The sequence below is a fragment of the Danio rerio genome, chromosome 5 (assembly GCF_052040795.2).
Source record: "Danio rerio strain M-AB ecotype USA chromosome 5, GRCz13ab, whole genome shotgun sequence".
Taxonomy (NCBI): Eukaryota; Metazoa; Chordata; class Actinopteri; order Cypriniformes; family Danionidae; genus Danio; species Danio rerio.
In genome coordinates this window covers 42,132,501-42,152,019 of record NC_141025.1, presented here as the reverse complement: position 1 = coordinate 42,152,019, position 19,519 = coordinate 42,132,501, and the positions used below count along the sequence as shown (strand labels likewise).

The 19,519-nt window shown below is 41.9% G+C and overlaps 1 protein-coding gene across 13 annotated transcripts in view; it reads left to right on the top strand.

The window, feature by feature from the left end:
• Window positions 1-19,519, top strand: part of pdzd2 (PDZ domain containing 2) — a 139,005-nt gene that overhangs the window by 115,668 nt on the left and 3,818 nt on the right. For 5 of the 13 annotated variants that reach the window (XR_015491526.1, XR_015491527.2, XM_087253855.1 and 2 more), the window contains 6 exons: window positions 1,423-4,111; window positions 6,091-6,208; window positions 6,598-6,699; window positions 14,475-14,748; window positions 17,486-17,620; window positions 17,747-19,519. The exon at window positions 17,747-19,519 is cut by the window's right edge and continues 569 nt beyond it. Coding sequence is in view for 5 of the 13 variants with exons in the window: in XM_087253855.1 (XP_087109981.1) it covers window positions 1,423-4,111; window positions 6,091-6,208; window positions 6,598-6,699; window positions 14,475-14,748; window positions 17,486-17,620; window positions 17,747-17,913 (3,485 nt within the window). In the remaining 8 variants the exon portion in view is untranslated. The remainder of the gene's footprint in view (window positions 1-1,422; window positions 4,112-6,090; window positions 6,209-6,597; window positions 6,700-14,474; window positions 14,749-17,485; window positions 17,621-17,746) is intronic. The other 8 variants (XR_015491521.1, XR_015491522.1, XR_015491525.2 and 5 more) reach the window with 5 other exon arrangements.

The window sequence follows — 19,519 nt, the reverse complement described above, 5'->3', positions numbered from 1 at the left end:
TTTAATCAGCAATAATTCAATCAGATTGATCCAAGCCTACAATAAATAAATTGATTTCACCCTACTGCCTTATCTTCGTTTTGGAAGAATCCCCCCTTTCACCCTATCTTCTCCTTTTCCTCCTTTTATCAGGGGGAGCTCTCGAGACCTACCTGATCTCGTATAAACTTACATACTTATTGACCTGGCGGGAGCCCTGGGCTTAATTATCTCTGAGCTCAGGGTTCTCTCCCGGGATAGCAAACCAAACTGCTAATAGTGCCAAGCAACCTCTGAGTGTGAACTCTTGAAATGTACATTTATGTAAACATGAGCAACACACACTTCTACTTCCTACACTAACCATATTTCAGTTACTCACAGTGAAATGCTCTGCCAATGCATGACATGTTCAGGGGAATTTGTATACATTGCACTTTTCGGTTTAATTGTAAAAAGCAATATTCAAAGATGTCTGCTTCAGCTAAAACATAATAATGCCACTGAAAACATGCCATGAGGATATCAGTTTTGCATGATCTCAAACAATTCAACAATTCTTTCTGTTTGGATTGCCTTTGGGACTTTTAGCTGTGGCTTAAATGTTCTAACTGTGTTTAATAATACAATTCTGGATTCAAATAAGACTCAATAACAACACATTCAGAACAGTATTTTTGAATCTGTGAAAAATCAGACAATGGAATGGACTGCAGGTGGATGGCTCTGTTGTTTTTAGCTTAATTCGATACACATACTTGAGTGAGAATGGAATATTTTGCTAAGTCTGAATAGTTTCCCAGTGGAATGTTGATTTATAAAGCAGGCAACCTGTCTAGCAGACCACAGTAGTGCACTTGTATGGTCATCAATTCATCATGTTCAGCAGTACTCTTTTGCTGTTAAATTACCTGCACTAAAAGTTAAGGTAACTCAAACCATTTGAGGAACCGATTGCAACAAACCAATTAAGTTAAAAAACTAATCCTAATGAGTACTGTGAACTTAGTCCATTTGAGTAAATGAACCAATTTGAGCACAGTAAAACACAATAAATAAAGAGAACCGAAACCAAACGAGAACTGTAAAACCCAATAAGTTAAGGCAAATCAAACCGTTTGAGGAAACCGATTGCTACAAACCATTTGAGTTGAAAAAAAGGAATCTATAAAAGTACTGTGAACTTACTCCATTTAAGTTGAAGTAATGAGGTATTTAATTTACTTGTTACCTTCAACGCTGAGTTCAAAACTCTTCATATGAGTAAAATTAACTTTCACTAAATTGTGAGTTAACTACACTCATTTCATTTGATAAAGTTGACTGTTGGGTTTTACAGTGTGTCATTGATATGAAAATTGGCATATATGTTGAACTGTGTTGTATAATTTACAAATATTTGTATAATATGCAACTATGTTGTATTTTTGTTCACATTCACAGCTGTAGATCGACTTTCTAGCCTGATTATGTCCTCTGGCTGTGAGAGCTCATCTAAACTGGAGGCATCTAGAGCTTCACCAGAAGAAAGGAATCATACGGACACAACTCAAATCCCTTCATCAGAAAATGCAAACGTGAAACAGGCAGCAACAACACACAGCATGCCTGTCACTAATATTGATGATGTCGTAAGTGAACTGAACTCAGCAGAAAGCGAAGTGAAAGACCAAAGTGCAGAAGAGTACAGTAAAGAAGATGACCGAGGAACTGGAGCCCCATCACAACCAAACCCTCTGGATTTTTCTGCATTAGATATGGGAAACGGTACTTGCCATTTTCCTCTAGGAAAGACCTTTTTAAATAGTTACTCAAGGAACTTTAGTAATCTGGGAGAGAGCATTGTCCCATTACAGAAAGGAGATGGACATAAACCTAGTATGTACAGTATGGTGGATAGTGACTCTGAGAGTGACTCCACAGACAGCGCTGTAAAAATAGAAAAGTCTCAAGGTCATAGTGAGGGTCCTCGTGACACTGACACAGATGAAGAAGAAGTTGAGCTTTGCTTCAGCACTGTCAGTCAGTCTGCATTCAGCCAATCAGAGGGAAGTTCTCTGCCAGATGGAAATGGCTGTGCCACTAGGCAATCTGTTGATCAGCCAGGAGCAAAATTATTGACTAGTACAGATCTCCACAAGCCTTCATCAGTCTCAGCACAAGACAGAGATCCACAAGATCCCATTTGTCATGAAGATTCAGGCAAAGATCTTTTAAATGGGAAAATTGGACATGCTCCTACGCAGCAGGAGGCGGTGTGTGTGTCTAAAACAACACAGTCAAACTGCAGCGATGATGAAAAATGTGAAACTATGTCAAAATCTTTTCAAACCTGTCAAACACCAACAGATACCCCTGTTACTCAAAACAACTGCCACGTCACACCAAGAAGTCAAGACAGGACAGCTAGGCTGCTCTCTGAAGCATCTCGATCTGCAGAAAAACTCAACACTGGGCAAGCGCCACTGAAATTGACTGTGTCAGAGCCCAATGCATCACATTATGCCAATGGCAAAAGTAGTGGGCAGGCCTCTCTTGCACTTGCTTCAAAAGAGAAAGAAAAAGTTCTTTCCACGCTGGACTTGAAATCCACGTTTTCTCAGAACCAGAGTAAATCTGCTACATCTGTGAGATCTTTGGGAACTAAATCATCTAATGACTCCCCTGTCTCACCCCTGCTGAGAGGTAGACTCAAAGTGGATGATAAAAAGTCAAACACATCCTCTAAACTCAAGGGTCTAAGTATTAAAAGTAAATGCAAGGACCAAGAACAGCCAGTGTCTAGATCGCCCAGGGCAGAGAGTCCAGTACAGAGAAAATCTCTCGTCTCCCCAAGTCAGTCACCTAAACTCCACTCCAAAAGAACCACACCAACTGGTAGCCCTAAATCCACCAGATCTTCTGAGAAAAGCAGGGTTTCTTGTTGTAAAACTGACCAAAATCAATTAACAGTCTCCACTAATTCTAAGGTAAATCCCATCAACACTGCCAAAGAAGAACTCAAACCGTTAAAGAAAGAGGATGCACTGGATCTGAAGCAGCAGGTTTCAAAACCAGAAGTCACTGTTGGCAACACTCAAAGAACTTTCATTGAAGTACGACTTTCATCGTCTTCGTCATCTACACCTGTGCTGGCTCGCAAGGAAGTGGTGAATGCAAGTCATTTAAGCTTAGCTTCACTGTCAGTTGATTCTATCAAGTGGAAGGAATCAAATTCAGACTTCTCTTTAGGAAGTCACACAATCCCATTAGAATCAGTCAACTCTTCATCTAGTTCTGCCCAGCAGAATGGTGATAATAAGGCAAATGAAACAGCTGAAAAGGTGTTTTGCAATGGCCAGGAGGAAAGTCTCCTTAGGAACTCAACTAATAAAGATGCTGCTTCTAATCTCAAAACAAGCAAATCCAAGCTGTATTTAAGAGGACTAGACCGCCGAAGCTGCTCTACAGATGCTGGTGGATCTCTAGACACAAACCCTTTCTCAGTTCGTCAAAGAATTCAGTCTTTTGAGAGCCTGGCCAGTTTTGATCGATCTGTTATAAAGTGTATAGACATACCCTTTTATGCTGTTAACTCTAAGCCAACTTTAAATCGCAGACTGTCGGGGTATGCTGGATCTGTTAGCAGTCAGTCTATAGACAGCCGTTCGTTGAGGAGGAGTTTCAGCTCTTGTGTGGACAATTTGAGCTCAACTCCATCTCTACAGAATTGGTCCACCAGTTCAACTGCCACCAACTGTGAATCAACTCCATCAAACCAAACCACAGAGACTGTTATGAAGGAGATGAAAAATGAGACCTCTCAGAACCAGCCCACTGTACACACACCTCCAGTGCTGCGCTCCCGCAATGCCCGCGCCCATGGGGGTCTGTCACGCTCCAAATTAAGAGAGATAAAAGCGCTGAGCATGCCTGAACTGGACAAGCTATGTACTGAGGATTTTACCAGTGACCCTGGAAATGTGATCTTTAAGACAGAGTTGGAAATTAACCCTCGCAGGTCCATAGACCCATCTTCACAGTGCACTGTGGTGACCAGGGTGAGCAGTGTAGATCTCGGGGCGCTTGGATCAACCAGCAATGGGGAACACCATGAAATCCAGGACACAGGGCTCTCATGCTGGTCTATAAGGTAAAGAGATTAAAACTTATTCCTGTATCTTCAACTTTGTTGGTCCTGCAATAGCATTTTAATCAACCAGTTTATAAACTTTGCAGTTCATGCTAAAAGGTCAGTTCACCCAAAAATTATTTTTTTTAATAAATTGCTCACCATCATGCCTCAATCCCATAAGACCTTTGTTCATCTTTGTAACACAAGCAAAAATATTTTAGATGAAATCTAAGAGCTTCCTCATCCTACCCTGACAGCAATGATCCAGAAATGTCTAGAAAAGGAACCAAAAATATTTATGAAATATTTTCATGTTGGCGCAATAGTCTAGTGGTTAGCGCGCTGACATATGGTGCATATGCACATCGGGGTGTCCTGAGTTCGAATCTTGGCTCAAGGACATTTCCCAACCCTACCCCCCCCCCCTCCCCTCTCTCTCTCTCTCTCTCTCTCTCTCACTTCGCCTTACTGACTCCATACTGTCCTATCTAATAAAGGCAAAAAGGCTAAAAATAAATCTAAAAAGAAACAATAAAATGTTTTCATGTGACTTCAGTGGTTTCACTGTTAACAGATAAGGCTCAGAGAACACATTTGTGTGTTAAAAAAAACTGTAAAAACAACTTTGTTTGTCAATGATTACGTTTACATGGACACCAATAAGTAGATTGTATTCGATTAAGACAATACTCTGATTAAGCGTCGACCATGTAAACAGCTATTTTTGATTAAATTTATCAGATTAATCGACCTAAAGAGAAATAGAATTAAGACGTGGAGTATGCTGATTTTAGTCGCATTATTGAAGTGCAGTACAGACATTTAAACACCTTAGTCAAACTATTATCGTCATAGAGGACTTTACACCGAGATTTATGAGAGGAGAGCACACACACACACACACACACACACACACACACACACACACACACACACACACACACACACAAGGTTGTTGGACACTCTTTGCACCTACCCAGTCAGTGCAGACCAAAGACACCTGCATCGTGAAATGCTGAGTTTTTTTTTCTTCCATTCAGCATGGTGTATGAACTTCCATTGAAACAACACTTCCAGCAGATCATAGTTGCATTCAATATCTGGTTTGTCACGGAGGGCGCACATGAAATGTTCGTGAATGAAAGTGAAAGTGCCAAACTGCAGTTAAAGTCAACAAATTTAAAATAAAACACCCGAAATTACATTATACCTTGGAGGAAATGCAAATAGCGCAATGATGCGATGATGTTAATCGAATGATGTGCTATTACATGTAAAACGGGATCATGAAAGGAACATTCAAAAAGTAACTCATGTAAACACCTTAGTCTTATTATTCGATTAATTAGATTAATTAGGCAAATAATTTGATTACTGCTGTCCATGTAATCGATCAAAACTTAGTCAATGTCAATCCATTAAACTTAGTCAATGTCTTCTGCATCAGGTCAGGTTGCTCATTTACACTTGAATGTTGAATGAGAGATGTCTCTGATTTGAACTAAAATATCTCCATTTGTGTTCCACAGATGAACTAATGTCTATAAAAAAATATATATATTTTTGTGTGAACTAATCATTTTAAGATTATGCGTAAAATAAGGGTTAGGGGCATATAAATCACTCTTATTTACCTTCAGTTCACCTTCCCTCTGATTTAAGGGTAATTCGTTTTAGGAATTTGTTTATGAGTAGTGGTCAAGACAAAATCTTTGGACAAGGAATATTGTTACAGGATCAACAAAAGATGTTGATTCAAGAATGTGTCTTTTTACTTCTACTGGTGTTTTAAACAGTGTTTGGGTTATGTATTTCAGCACATGCCATAGTAATTATTCCAGAGCTGTATTTTATGACACAGTAAAGGGTTTCTGCTTGATGAAAACCAGGCCCAAGATATTTTCAACAACTATTAGCTGATAACATTTTAATACATTCCTGGCTAGGAGAAAAGTGCTATTAAACTGATATCTGGTGTTGTTTGTCTTCCACAACAGTTTGAAAGACCTTGAATTTTCTCCTTTGGACCAAAACAAAGTTAATGATGTTCTGTGTTCCCTCCCAACCAAAGTGGATGTGACAAGTCTCATACAGGAAGCAAACGCTACTTCTGAGGTAATTTATCAAGTCTGAGGCTTCACTGTGTTTTTTATGTTCCCAAAGAAGTATTCAGAATGATTTGTTTAAATATATATTAAATTGTTTTCATGTCTATTTTGAAAACTAATATATAAGGTATAAAGACCATCTGATGTTCAGATATTTGTTTTTTGTGAAGATAAGGCTTCAGAAATAGCAGTAGTGATTACAAAATTGCTTGTGTTTTGACTTATACTTATTTATAAAGTTTATAACATTTTATTAAAAAAATATTACTTTTTATCAGTGTATTTTAACATAAGAATAATTGTTTCTCATAGGCCCTGTTTATTGCTGTGTAGCCTGTGTATATTTCTTCTTTTTTCTAAAAGGTTAACCAGTCTTCCATGAATCTTTATATCTAGGTTAAAGATGACGTTTACTTTGTGATCTTAACCAAAGAGCAGGGAGCTGGACTGGGTTTCAGCATTGCTGGAGGAGTAGATCTGGAGCAGAAATCTATTACTGTAAGCTCTCTGGCTTAATGCTTATATATTTATAAAGACACATAGAGGAAAACATGTCAGTATAAAAAATATGAAAGTGTCATATTGTAATTTGAATTTTATTTCCACCTAAATAGATTTTTTTTGTTCAGCATCAGCCCTGATTATAACTAACGACAATTCATTAATTTGAAAGATTTTACCCTTTACAATTACAATTTATTTACAGACTTTTTTAATTATATGAATAAAACACTTATTTTCTCAAAAATTAATATTTTCTTTTTTTAGGATTATTACAATGTTTTATAATTGATAAGAAACAACATTCATTTTGATGCATAATTATTGTAAAAAAAAATATTTACACATACAATGTTCTCAGTGTGTGTGTGTGTGTGTGTGTGTGTGTGTGTGTGTGTATATATATTACATAATTATAATATAATATTACATAATTGTCATACAAGTGTCAGTATAAAAAATCAGGAGGAATCAAATGCAGGGAAAAACAGAATTATTTATTACTAAAGTGGCCTGCAGAGGGGATATTATACAACAAAAAATTCTCAGCACAGGGTGCTGTAAATGCCACAGAAAAAGCACAAAATACTGGCAAAAAATAAATAAAGAAAGTTCAACAGAGGGCGCTCAGCGATCCAAAGTCGCCAGTCAAAAAGGGGCAAAAACAGAAGGTATAATTACAGGCAATACTAAGTGCTTCCAGCAGGAGGCGCACGGCAGTCCAACTCGCAGTCAAAAAACAGGAAATGGGTAACTCAGGTGAAGGGCAATATAAAGTGCTTCCAGCAGGAGGCGCACGGTGGTCCAACTCTCCAGTCAAACGGGAAACACAGCAGTATCAGCAGCCGAAGTGAAAGCGCCCGGGCGGGATACAAGGCGGCCAGAGAGGGAGAAGATCGCTGGTGGGCGGAATAGAAAAGGCTGAAGCAGGAAGTGGAGAGGGAAGCGTCTACCACAACTGATAGCAGCGAGGGCGATCTGATAAAAGGGGAAAAAACAGGAAACAGTCCAAACCACAAAATCGAAATCAAAAAACTGGCACTGGAGTCAAAAATGGATACAAGACAGGACACGATCTAAGAGGCCACCGCGTGAGGTAAACACACTAACGACCCGGTACAAGACAATGACAGAGAGGAGAATAAATAGGGAGACTCATAAGGCTAAGACTAGAGACAGGTGCGAATAATGAAATAATGATCTAATGAGTAACCTGATAAGTGGGTGGAGTGAGGCAGTGGAGCACATGGCGCGCTGTCAAAACAATGCCATGTGCTACGAGAAAACAAACACGAATGACTGTGACAACATGCAGGTGACAGACCATGACAGTACCCCCCCCCCTACGAACGCCACCTGGCGTCTCAGGGGAGGGGCTTACCCAGTCGCCGGTGAAGGTCCACGACCAACGCCCGATCCAGAACATGCCGAGCTGGAATCCAACTCCTCTCCTCAGGACCATAACCCTCCCAGTCCACCAAATACTGGAAACCCCGGCCCCGGCGTCTGACATCCAACAACCTCCTGACAGTGTATGCAGGAGAGCCATCCACTAGGCGGGGGGGAGGAGGGGCAGGGGAGGAGATAATGGGGTTAAGATTGGATCTGAACACAGGTTTAACCCTGGATACATGAAAAACAGGGTGTACCCGACCAAGTGTGGGAGGTAACTTGAGCTTAACCGCCACCGGACTCAAGACCTTGGTGATGCAGTATGGACCAATGAACCTGGGTGCCAACTTGCGTGAGGCCACCCTGAGAGGCAAGTCCTTGGTTGATAACCATACCTTCTGACCACAAACATATTGAGGTGGGGAAGTCCGATGACGGTCAGCTGCTGCTTTGATTCGTCTAGAGGTCCGGGCCAAGACCTCCTCAGCTCTCATCCAGGTGCGGCGGCACCGTCGGACAAAGGCCAAGGCAGACGGAACTGCAGCATCGGGCTCCTGTGAAGGAAACAAAGGCGGTTGATAACCCATAGAGCAGAGGAATGGGGACATACCTGTAGACGTTACCGGCAGTGAATTGTGGGCATACTCCACCCACGAGAGCTGTTGGCTCCAGGAACTAGGATTCTGGGAGGTCAGGCAGCGGAGGGCTCTTTCGAGATCCTGGTTGGCTCGTTCACATTGCCCGTTGGTCTGAGGATGAAAACCTGAGGACAGACTCGTAGAGGCCCCGATCTGCCGACAGAATTCCTTCCAAAACTGGGAAACAAACTGTGGTCCCCTATCAGAAACCACATCAACCGGAAGACCATGAATCCGGAAGACATGATCAACCATAGCTTGGGCTGTTTCCTTGGCTGAGGGGAGCTTGGGCAAGGGGATAAAATGGGCTGCTTTAGAAAAACGGTCCACTACAGTCATTATGACAGTGTTTCCTCTTGAGGGAGGGAGGCCAGAAACGAAGTCCAGGGCCAGGTGTGACCAAGGACGAGAAGGGATGGGCAAGGGCCGGAGCAGACCAACAGGAGCCTTGTTAGAGGTCTTGTTCTGGGCACATGTCGAGCAAGCCAACACAAACTGCCTGACGTCCGACCCTAGAGAGGGCCACCAAAATCGCTGGCGGATGGCAGCCAGTGATCTCCAAATTCCTGGGTGGCAAACCAACCTGGACTCATGGCCCCACCGGAGAACCTCGGAACGCAGCGCAACCGGCACAAACAACCGACCCTCCGGGCACCCCTCTGGTACTTCAATCCCTTGACCGGCCTTTATTACCCGCTGTTCAATGCCCCAGGAGAGGGACCCAACAACCACTCCCTCAGGGAGGATGGACTCCACCGGGGTCTCCCCACTGGGGGTCTCGAACAGTCGTGAGAGGGCATCAGGTTTGATATTCTTTGACCCTGGCCGGTACGAGAGGACGAAGTTGAACCGACCAAAGAAGAGTGCCCAGCGAGCCTGGCGTGCGCTCAACCTCTTGGCCGAACGGACATACTCAAGGTTCTTATGGTCCGTCCAGACCAAGAAGGGGTGCGCCGCACCCTCCAGCCAGTGACGCCACTCACCCAAGGCCAGCCTGACTGCCAACAGCTCCCTGTTACCGATGTCGTAATTACGTTCTGCTGGGCTCAGGCGATGAGAGAAAAAGGCACAAGGATGCACCTTCCCATCCTTGGATGAGCGCTGAGACAGGACCGCGCCTACCCCAACCTCAGAGGCATCTACCTCAACAATAAATTGTTGTTCAGGGTCTGGAATAGAAAGAACAGGAGCAGAGGTGAAACGGGACTTAAGGGCACCAAAGGCCTCCTGAGCTTGTGTATTCCACTTGAACAATACCTTGGTGGAGGTGAGAGCCGTTAAGGGTGCAGCAATCTGGCTAAAGTTCCTGATGAAACGCCTATAGAAATTGGCAAAACCCAGGAAACGCTGCAGGGCCTTGCGGGTGTTGGGGACTGGCCATTTGGCAACGGCCCTTACCTTATCAGGATCAGCTCGGATTCCCTCAGCCGAGATGACATACCCCAGGAACGCAACCGACCTAGCGTGGAACTCGCACTTCTCCGCCTTAACAAAGAGCTGATTCTCTAGTAGCCGTTGGAGGACCTGACGCACATGCTGAGTGTGTTCCTGTAAAGAGGATGAGAAAATGAGAATATCATCCAGGTACACAAAGACAAACTTGTTTACCATGTCTCTCAGCACGTCGTTAACCAGGGCCTGGAAGACAGCTGGTGCATTTGTCAGACCAAAGGGAAGGACCAGATATTCAAAGTGTCCCGTAGGGGTATTAAAGGCTGTCTTCCACTCATCTCCCTCACGAATGCGTACCAAGTGATAAGCGTTACGAAGGTCTAACTTGGTGAAGACCTGGGCTCCCTGCAACAGCTCAAAAGCAGACGACATGAGAGGTAAGGGGTACCTGTTCTTTATCGTAATGTCGTTTAGCCCTCTGTAATCAATACAGGGACGCAGGGAGCCATCCCTCTTCTTAACAAAGAAGAACCCAGCACCTGCAGGAGATGATGAGGGACGGATGAGACCGGCATTAAGTGACTCCTGAATATACCTATCCATAGCCTCTCTCTCTGGACCAGAAAGGGAATACAAGCGACCCTTGGGCGGAGAAGTGCCTGGGAGGAGGTCAATGGCACAGTCATATGGTCGATGAGGAGGGAGAGACCCAGCCCGAGACCTGCTGAAGACCTGACGAAGACCATGGTACTCAACCGGGACCTTGGTTAAATCGGCTGTCTCCTCCTGCAACACAGAACACAAAGAACCAGGAGACAAGGCAGAACCCAAACAAGATACATGACAAGACTGACTCCAGGCCAACACAGAATCTCCAGACCAATCAACGTGAGGATTGTGCTGTGCCAGCCAGGGATGCCCCAGGACTACAGGGGAACCCGGCGAGTCAAAAAGGTACAGCTCAATGGCCTCACGGTGATTGCCGGAAACGACAAGACTTACACAGGGAGTGATGTGGGTGATGGTGGAGAGAAGCTGACCAGCTAATGACCAGACAGAAATGGGGGAAGGGAGAGGAACGGCAGGAATGCCCCACTGTTTGGCAATGGCACGGTCTAGAAAGTTACCCTCGGCCCCTGAATCAAGCAAGGCAGAGGCCGAATTAGTGGATCCTTCATACTGGATGGTGATGGGCAACAGGGTGCGAGAGCGGGGGGAGTCTAGACAGGGAAAGGCGCCCACCAGGATCCCCCGGTTCACTGATGGGCCTTGGCTTTTAAAGGACACTTGACGGCAAAATGCCCTGGTTTTCCGCAGTAGAGGCATAGACCACGGGCAAGACGGTCCCTCTTTTCTTGAGGTGTAAGGCGCATACGACCCATTTGCATGGGCTCAGGTTCAGGTGAGGGAGGAGTAGAAGAGCTAGATTGTTGGAGGGGAAGGTCATTAACCCTCCAGGAGGAGTGAATGGACCGCCAGTGGCGGCGGCGGCGGAGGCGCCCCTCCACACGGAGTGCCAGGTTAATAAGGGTCTCAAGGTTATGGGGGAGCTCATGAGAAGAAAGCTCATCTTGGATCTCTTCGTTCAGGCCCTCAAAAAATCTGGAACGTAGGGCCCCCTCGTTCCAATCACAGGAGGCAGCTAGAGTTCTGAACTGGATTGCAAAGTCTGTGACGGAGTGGCCCTCCTGGGATAGTCGTGCCAAGCGGGCAGCCGCCTCATCACCCTGTGCAGACCGGTCAAAAAGTTTGATCATTTCCTCCCTGAAGTCCTCGAAAAAGTGGCAAAAGGGTGCCCTGGCATCCCAAACAGCGGTGCCCCACTCACGTGCTCTCCCAGTGAGCAGGGTCAAGACGTATGCCACCCTGGATGCCTCAGAGGCATATCGGCGGGGCTGTAGGGCAAAAACTAAGGCACACTGTGATAAAAAGGCCCGGCAGGAGTTGGGGTCCCCATCGTAGGGTGGAGGGTTGTTTGCATGGGGCTCTGGGTCATGATGGGGTGTGGTGGGGGAAGAAGAAGCTTGCCTGGGTACTGTGACGTTGTGCTGGAGCTCCTCAATTCGGGCATTGAGCTCGACCACTTGGGCAGTGAGCATCTCGACCTCTCTGGAGGTGGTGTTGAGCTGGGTGGCGTGCTGGCCCAAAAGTGCACCTTGTTGGGCGAGTGCATTGCGCATCTGGTCAGAACCTGCTGATTCCATCTTCTGACCGGGTCGTTCTGTCATACAAGTGTCAGTATAAAAAATCAGGAGGAATCAAATGCAGGGAAAAACAGAATTATTTATTACTAAAGTGGCCTGCAGAGGGGATATTATACAACAAAAAATTCTCAGCACAGGGTGCTGTAAATGCCACAGAAAAAGCACAAAATACTGGCAAAAAATAAATAAAGAAAGTTCAACAGAGGGCGCTCAGCGATCCAAAGTCGCCAGTCAAAAAGGGGCAAAAACAGAAGGTATAATTACAGGCAATACTAAGTGCTTCCAGCAGGAGGCGCACGGCAGTCCAACTCGCAGTCAAAAAACAGGAAATGGGTAACTCAGGTGAAGGGCAATATAAAGTGCTTCCAGCAGGAGGCGCACGGTGGTCCAACTCTCCAGTCAAACGGGAAACACAGCAGTATCAGCAGCCGAAGTGAAAGCGCCCGGGCGGGATACAAGGCGGCCAGAGAGGGAGAAGATCGCTGGTGGGCGGAATAGAAAAGGCTGAAGCAGGAAGTGGAGAGGGAAGCGTCTACCACAACTGATAGCAGCGAGGGCGATCTGATAAAAGGGGAAAAAACAGGAAACAGTCCAAACCACAAAATCGAAATCAAAAAACTGGCACTGGAGTCAAAAATGGATACAAGACAGGACACGATCTAAGAGGCCACCGCGTGAGGTAAACACACTAACGACCCGGTACAAGACAATGACAGAGAGGAGAATAAATAGGGAGACTCATAAGGCTAAGACTAGAGACAGGTGCGAATAATGAAATAATGATCTAATGAGTAACCTGATAAGTGGGTGGAGTGAGGCAGTGGAGCACATGGCGCGCTGTCAAAACAATGCCATGTGCTACGAGAAAACAAAAACGAATGACTGTGACAACATGCAGGTGACAGACCATGACACATAATAATATTATAATAATGGTATGCATGTACCATAAGTATGTAATATTGATTAAAGTGTTCAAAATAGGGTTGCACAATATATAATTTCAGCATGGATATCACAATGGATGGATCCGCAATAGTCACATTGCATAGATATGTAATGTTGAGTTAGGATTATATTTGAGCAAAAGTCACAATTGAGAACACAATATTTTTGGAGTCACCGCAGAGTCCAACCACAACAGAGTGACATTTTATGGTTTGCATGTTTTTAAAGCCTGAGAGAGATTAAAGTATTCAGGCCCAAGACCCTTTGCAAATTGTAAGTTTAATATAGAACAATTTTATTGCATTATTTTTACAAAAAGACTTTGCAGTGTAATTTTTACGTTTACATATACAAAACCACAAAGAGTGCACTTTTTATTTTTATTTTATCCCAGCTTTGTTTCATTTATCTATGCTTGTAGTTTGTTTATTACATTTTATGCATCATTCACATCCCTACAGAATCATCCCAGTCAATAAAAAATACATTTGGTAACACTTTAGGGACCAATGCTCACTATTAAATAATTGCTTATTAGCATGCATATAATTGCATATAGAATATTGAGATATTGACTACTTATTAGTAGTTATAAACTAAATATTCTGCATGATCTTATTCTACATCCCTAAGCTAATACCTAAACTACCTTAATAACTATTAATAAGGAGCAAATTAGACTTGGTTAATTAAAGCAAAAGTCATAGTTAATAGTTTGCTAATAGCAGGAAGTAAATGTTCAAATAAAGTGTGACTATAAATTCTTTCCAAATAGTGCTATTTAATAATTTGGTAAAATTAATGTAGTATATTGCAAAAATATCCCAGATAAATAAAATATCGCAATGTCGAAGACAGCCAGCAGGGGGGAAAATTTTTGCTCCACATTCCAAACCTGAATAAAGTGTGCCAAAAAGTTTTATATTTTTAAAACACTTTATTGTACTCAGGACATTTTTGTCCTGAAGGTCCTGAGTTTATCTGACCTGAATGGGATTTTTTTAATGCACAAGATATAAAGCTATGCTTAACCCTTTTGTATGTTTAAAATTGCACATATTCAAATTCAACCATCTTCAATAGATTTTTAATACCACATTGTCAGCCCCCTAGTATTTAAAATAATCGACTAAGATGAAGCATTATACTTTGTTTCCAAACTCAATTAGTCTGAAATTCAACATTTCTTTTATGTCAGGTCCATCGTGTATTTACTCGAGGGGTAGCAGGAGTGGAAGGCACCATTCACAGGGGTGACAGGATTTTGTCAATAAACGGGACCAGCCTGAGTGGGATCACACACGGAGAGGCGCTGTCCTGCCTTCATCAGACCAGACTGCCTAAACAGGCATTAGTGATCATCCAAAAAGACAAGAACGCTGAACCAACATCACCTAGACAAGAGCTTTCCCTTCAGACTGCGGTCTGCACTTCTCCAGGTCCTAGAGAAAACATCAGGGGGCATAAAACAAGTGAGTCGCTCATGAAAAGGATGAAGCTGTTATCTGTCAAATAGCCTGTTTTTTATAAATACAAAGTTCTGTCATGAAAATATATTGGGCACATAGCCTGATAAATTCTATTTAACCTGCTTTCAACATGATTGCTTGCTTTTGCCTTAGTGGCCAATGAGGTTGCTCCTTAACATTTAAATACCTCAAAATCATTTGCATTAGCATTCTGCAGTGCATTGCTAAAACAACATTAAGAAAATAAGTAATAATTAATAATGATAATGATAAATAATTTTATCTTTATCCATGTGTTGTTGGTCTACTTATTTTTTTTAAAGAGGGAATTCAGAAGTTTCAATCAAATCTCCATGTGTACAACATTGATGTATTTAAACATACAGTGAGCAGCTGTGTTTCTAAATCCATGTTCAGAAGCAATGGTTTAAGTTTAACTTCGGGATTGAAAAGGGTGTACGGATGTCATACTTGGCTTCTTAAACATTTCAAGGGCATTGTTGCCCTTTTGTTGCCCAGCTGCACGTTGCATCAGAGATTACTAACACATTGTCTTTTGAATACATGCTGTTGTACAACATTTCGGTGTTGTGTGACATGAGTGGACTTGGTGTGGTCTTAGATCATGTCTTTTATGTTGTGGAAACATGAAACACTTTCCTATCCTATGAGAGCGGGATGACATTTGAGTGGTGGTTTGCTCTGTTTCTACGTTTCTGTAGCACAGTGGTGGTGGAGCCTTGTGTGTTTTATACAGTAAAAACCATCTCCATTTCACCCGTCTTGGTTCCTTTTAACGAGTCACTATAAATGTTTAGGCTCCTGATTACATTGTTCATTTAGGATTTTTTTTTTTCCTCAGGTCTATTTATATATTGATTTGGTGAATGCCAACGAGTGTTCATGTTAAAACTGTTTATGAAATTACCTACAAGAACATGGACCATATACACTGAAAGGCTTGCTCATGTGGTTGCTGGGTTTATTTTTCTCTCCGCCTGCAACACATTCATATAATGTTTGTAACAAGGATATTTTCTATTATACACCAGGCGCATTGTGGCACAAGGCGTGACACAATTGTTGTTTACTAGTTTCAGCTCGGCGCAAGAGTCATTTTGACGTTTTGCAGCACGCTGTTTAAATAGCAAATGCATTTGAACCCATAGGCGTTCTAGTCTAAAAAAGGAGGTGTGTTAAGGCGCATTGCTGGCGTGTTGCTATTTTGAGGAACTAAAAAAGACTGCTCAATAGTTCAGCTGAGAGGAGGTCTGAAGTCCAGCGCAGAGTGCGTTTGTTTTGTGCCTTGCTAACGCATTGCTTAATACACAAAGGATGTACAGCAATACGCAAATATCTTTACAATTGAAACAGAATTAAAGGAATAAAATAATACAAAAAAATATTATTTTCTAGCCTACATAAATATTAAAACCAGTACCTCCTCCACTACCTTTTTTTATTTATGACAACTTGTTTTTGTATAATGTTATTATTAGCAGTATTATTTATCATATTCATATTTATAATTGTTTTTATTAAAAACAAGCTTAGATTTGCCCACCTGTTGAGTTCGACTATATGGGTTATAGCATGTGTATTTAGAAATAACTGCACTGAAATGACCACACTTATTGTTCATTTATTCGTTTGCTGGAAATTAGAACTGAATTTAAAAATAGTTTTGAAACAAAACTTTGCGCTTAACAAATGAAATTAATTATGTAAGCGAACGAATGTCTGTACGTACAACACGTTTGCTTATCCACGAGAGTGGAAGTGAAAGTAAAGAATGAGGAGGCTAATTCTCATTCTTGCGCTGCAGATGCTGTTTAACTGTTTTCTTAGCTGTTTTTGAAGTGTTTAGTTTTTCCACGAAGTCTACCACGTAAATGGCAAATGCGCTATGGTGCGACGCAACTTTTAAAGGGAATGGACGGAGAATTGTTTATTCTCAAAACACACCTCTAACTCATTAAGAGAACAAGTTCAACCCTGTTAGACCATAAACTCTGGCGCAGAGCTGATTTTTCCATCCTAAAAATAGTAAAAGTGGATTCGGACACGCCCTTAATGCATTTGTGCCCTGCGCTTTGGACTTTGCGCCTGGATCGTCAAAATAGATTCTATAGTGTGCAGTTCTAGTGCTAATCCAGTCAGCAAGTTAGCCCAAGCACACATTGTCTAGTTCACTAGAGTTAAGCCAATTTGTAAAGTAGCCACAGCTTACAAATAGGCTAGTACTCTGGTGTTAAGCCATTTGGCAAGGTAGCCCAGGCACACATAATCTAGCATGTTAGTTATAAGCTGGCGAGGAAGTTAACCCAAGTACATGTAGATAGCAAAACAGGCTATCCAGTATTTCATGGTGTACACTACTGTAAAAATATAGATTTATTTTTTTCATAAAATTTTAGTACTTCAGTTTTAAATTTTTGCACTTTATATTTTTAATTTTATAAAACAGATTTTTATGAGGACAAACTTTTAAAGACGTATTTATGGTTACATTATACATAGATCTTAGATTTAAATATTTTTATAAAGTTATATTTATTTTGTTCTTCATCATTTAATCTTTTTCGTAGTAAATATTTATAAAATGTTTGGTGCATTCTATTTACGTCATTTTGTTGTCAAATATATCTGCCTTCTAATAGCAAACGAAGCTGATATAGCAATAAGCATAAATAATACTACAACTTCCTTTTACTACCTTTGGCTATTTGTCTGAATGTAGGTGTGGAAGTGGGGCCAGACGGGGCTTTGAGTGTGGAGTTACAGAAGACTACAGCTGGCCTGGGGTTCAGTCTAGATGGAGGCAAAGCATCTGCTCATGGAGATCGACCTCTCTACATCAAACGCATTTTCCGTGGTGAGTGCAAGACTTCAACACCCCACTAGGTGGAGACACACAGTGCAACCAGCCTGTGTGTATAGAAAGCTTATCCTGATATATGAGGAGGATAAGCTCAGACTGTGTTTTTCTATCACCTTTCAGGAGGAGCAGCTGAACAGTCCCGGGTCATTGATGTCGGAGATGAGCTACTAGCCATCAATGGCAGGTCTTTGCAGGGTCTTATGCACTATGATGCCTGGAACATCATCAAAAGCGTCTCTGAGGGTCCGGTTCAGTTAGTGATCAGAAAACCCAGGACTTCAGTATGATGTCTGCCTGCACGCCTTGCACGTTTGTAGGATGCCAAGCTGTGGTGGACTCTTGTTGTACAAAGAATTTGCATTGCTTTTATGTGTTTGTTACAGGATCTCTATGATGAAGAATTTGTTGCACATTGATTTTTATACAAACCGAGGCTTCTGCAGATTTTTGGACTCAAATATGCAAGCTTAAGGTATTTTGTAATATATCTTTCAACTTTATATCTCACTAATGACTTTTTTTAAATGTAAAGCCTGATGGTAAGAATTAGGAGCTGTCTGTCAAAAACTTCATCCCTTGTACAATATAATTTAATTTGGATATTGTGTAAATTGATTTATATGTACGGATATAATTATACGGTGATCATGCAAACCACTAAAGAGTGAGTTCACTCTGCCTGATCTGATACATAGATATTCCGCGAGGCTTATGACATTTTAATGGATGTGTGAAAACTATTTTCGTTTTCATAGTAATATACCAGTATTTTTGTTGTTCTGCTTGAGGGATTGTACTGATTTATTATATTGATTTAAAGGTGAAGTGTGTCATTAGTGTGGCACCATAGATATAAACACTAGATATCACATACAGACCCTGAGCATGCGTCAATACCACCGCCACATTTGTACAGTGCTCCCAGGACAAATGTCATTCAACTGCATTAGTCAAGACTAAAGCCACGGGTGTAGTAACAAGAAAACAACATTTCATAGGTAAGATTTCATTTTTCACGATTTTGTACGTTATAAACTTTTGTGCTAAACAAGTAACATTATTGATGATAATACAGTCACTTACTGCATTCACCATAAAGCAAAGTAACACTAACTTGCATTAAATTGTAGGTTATTGCTATAGATTGTTGAATAAAATCAGCAAACAATGTAAATGAAATCTGACAACAAGACTCTGCGGTGCTAGAAACTTCTATTATTTTCGGCTAAGTTAGTGTTTCTCAACCACGTTCCTGGAGGACCACCTGCTCCGCACATTTTCCATGTCTCCTTAGCCAAACACAGCTGATTCAGATCATCAGCTCATTAGCAGAGACTGAAAGACATGTAATAGGTGTGACAGACAAAGGAGGCATCCAAAACATGCAGTGTTGGTGGTCCTTCAGGAACGTGGTTGAGAAACACTGGGCTAAGTGATGTAATGGCTTGTTTATGTAGTAACATATAAGGGTGCCTGATAACATAACAGCGCCTACGTCTCAATGTGCAATGTGAATATTACCAATGTCATACCATTTAGATCAGAAAGGTGGATATGCACATTAAGACGCAGGAAATCGATGGTTCATTTGAGTCGATAATAACAGATATTCAGTCACAAACAAATCGCTCCATCTGTTAGAATAAGAAGTGAAAGCAGGAGAGGGGGCACGGATGTTTCAGGACATGGATTAGATCAAATTTAATAGGGAGGGAGGATAATACGTTTCCATGCACACAAACACATACTCTTTGTCGGCAATGCCCTTGCAATTAAAAAATAAATAAATAACATACTGACCACCAGGAAAACTCCTGATCATAGATACAGATGGCCAGTCCTCCACTGCACCTTGGTTCCACATTCATTTCAAATCCAGTAAACCACAACAGT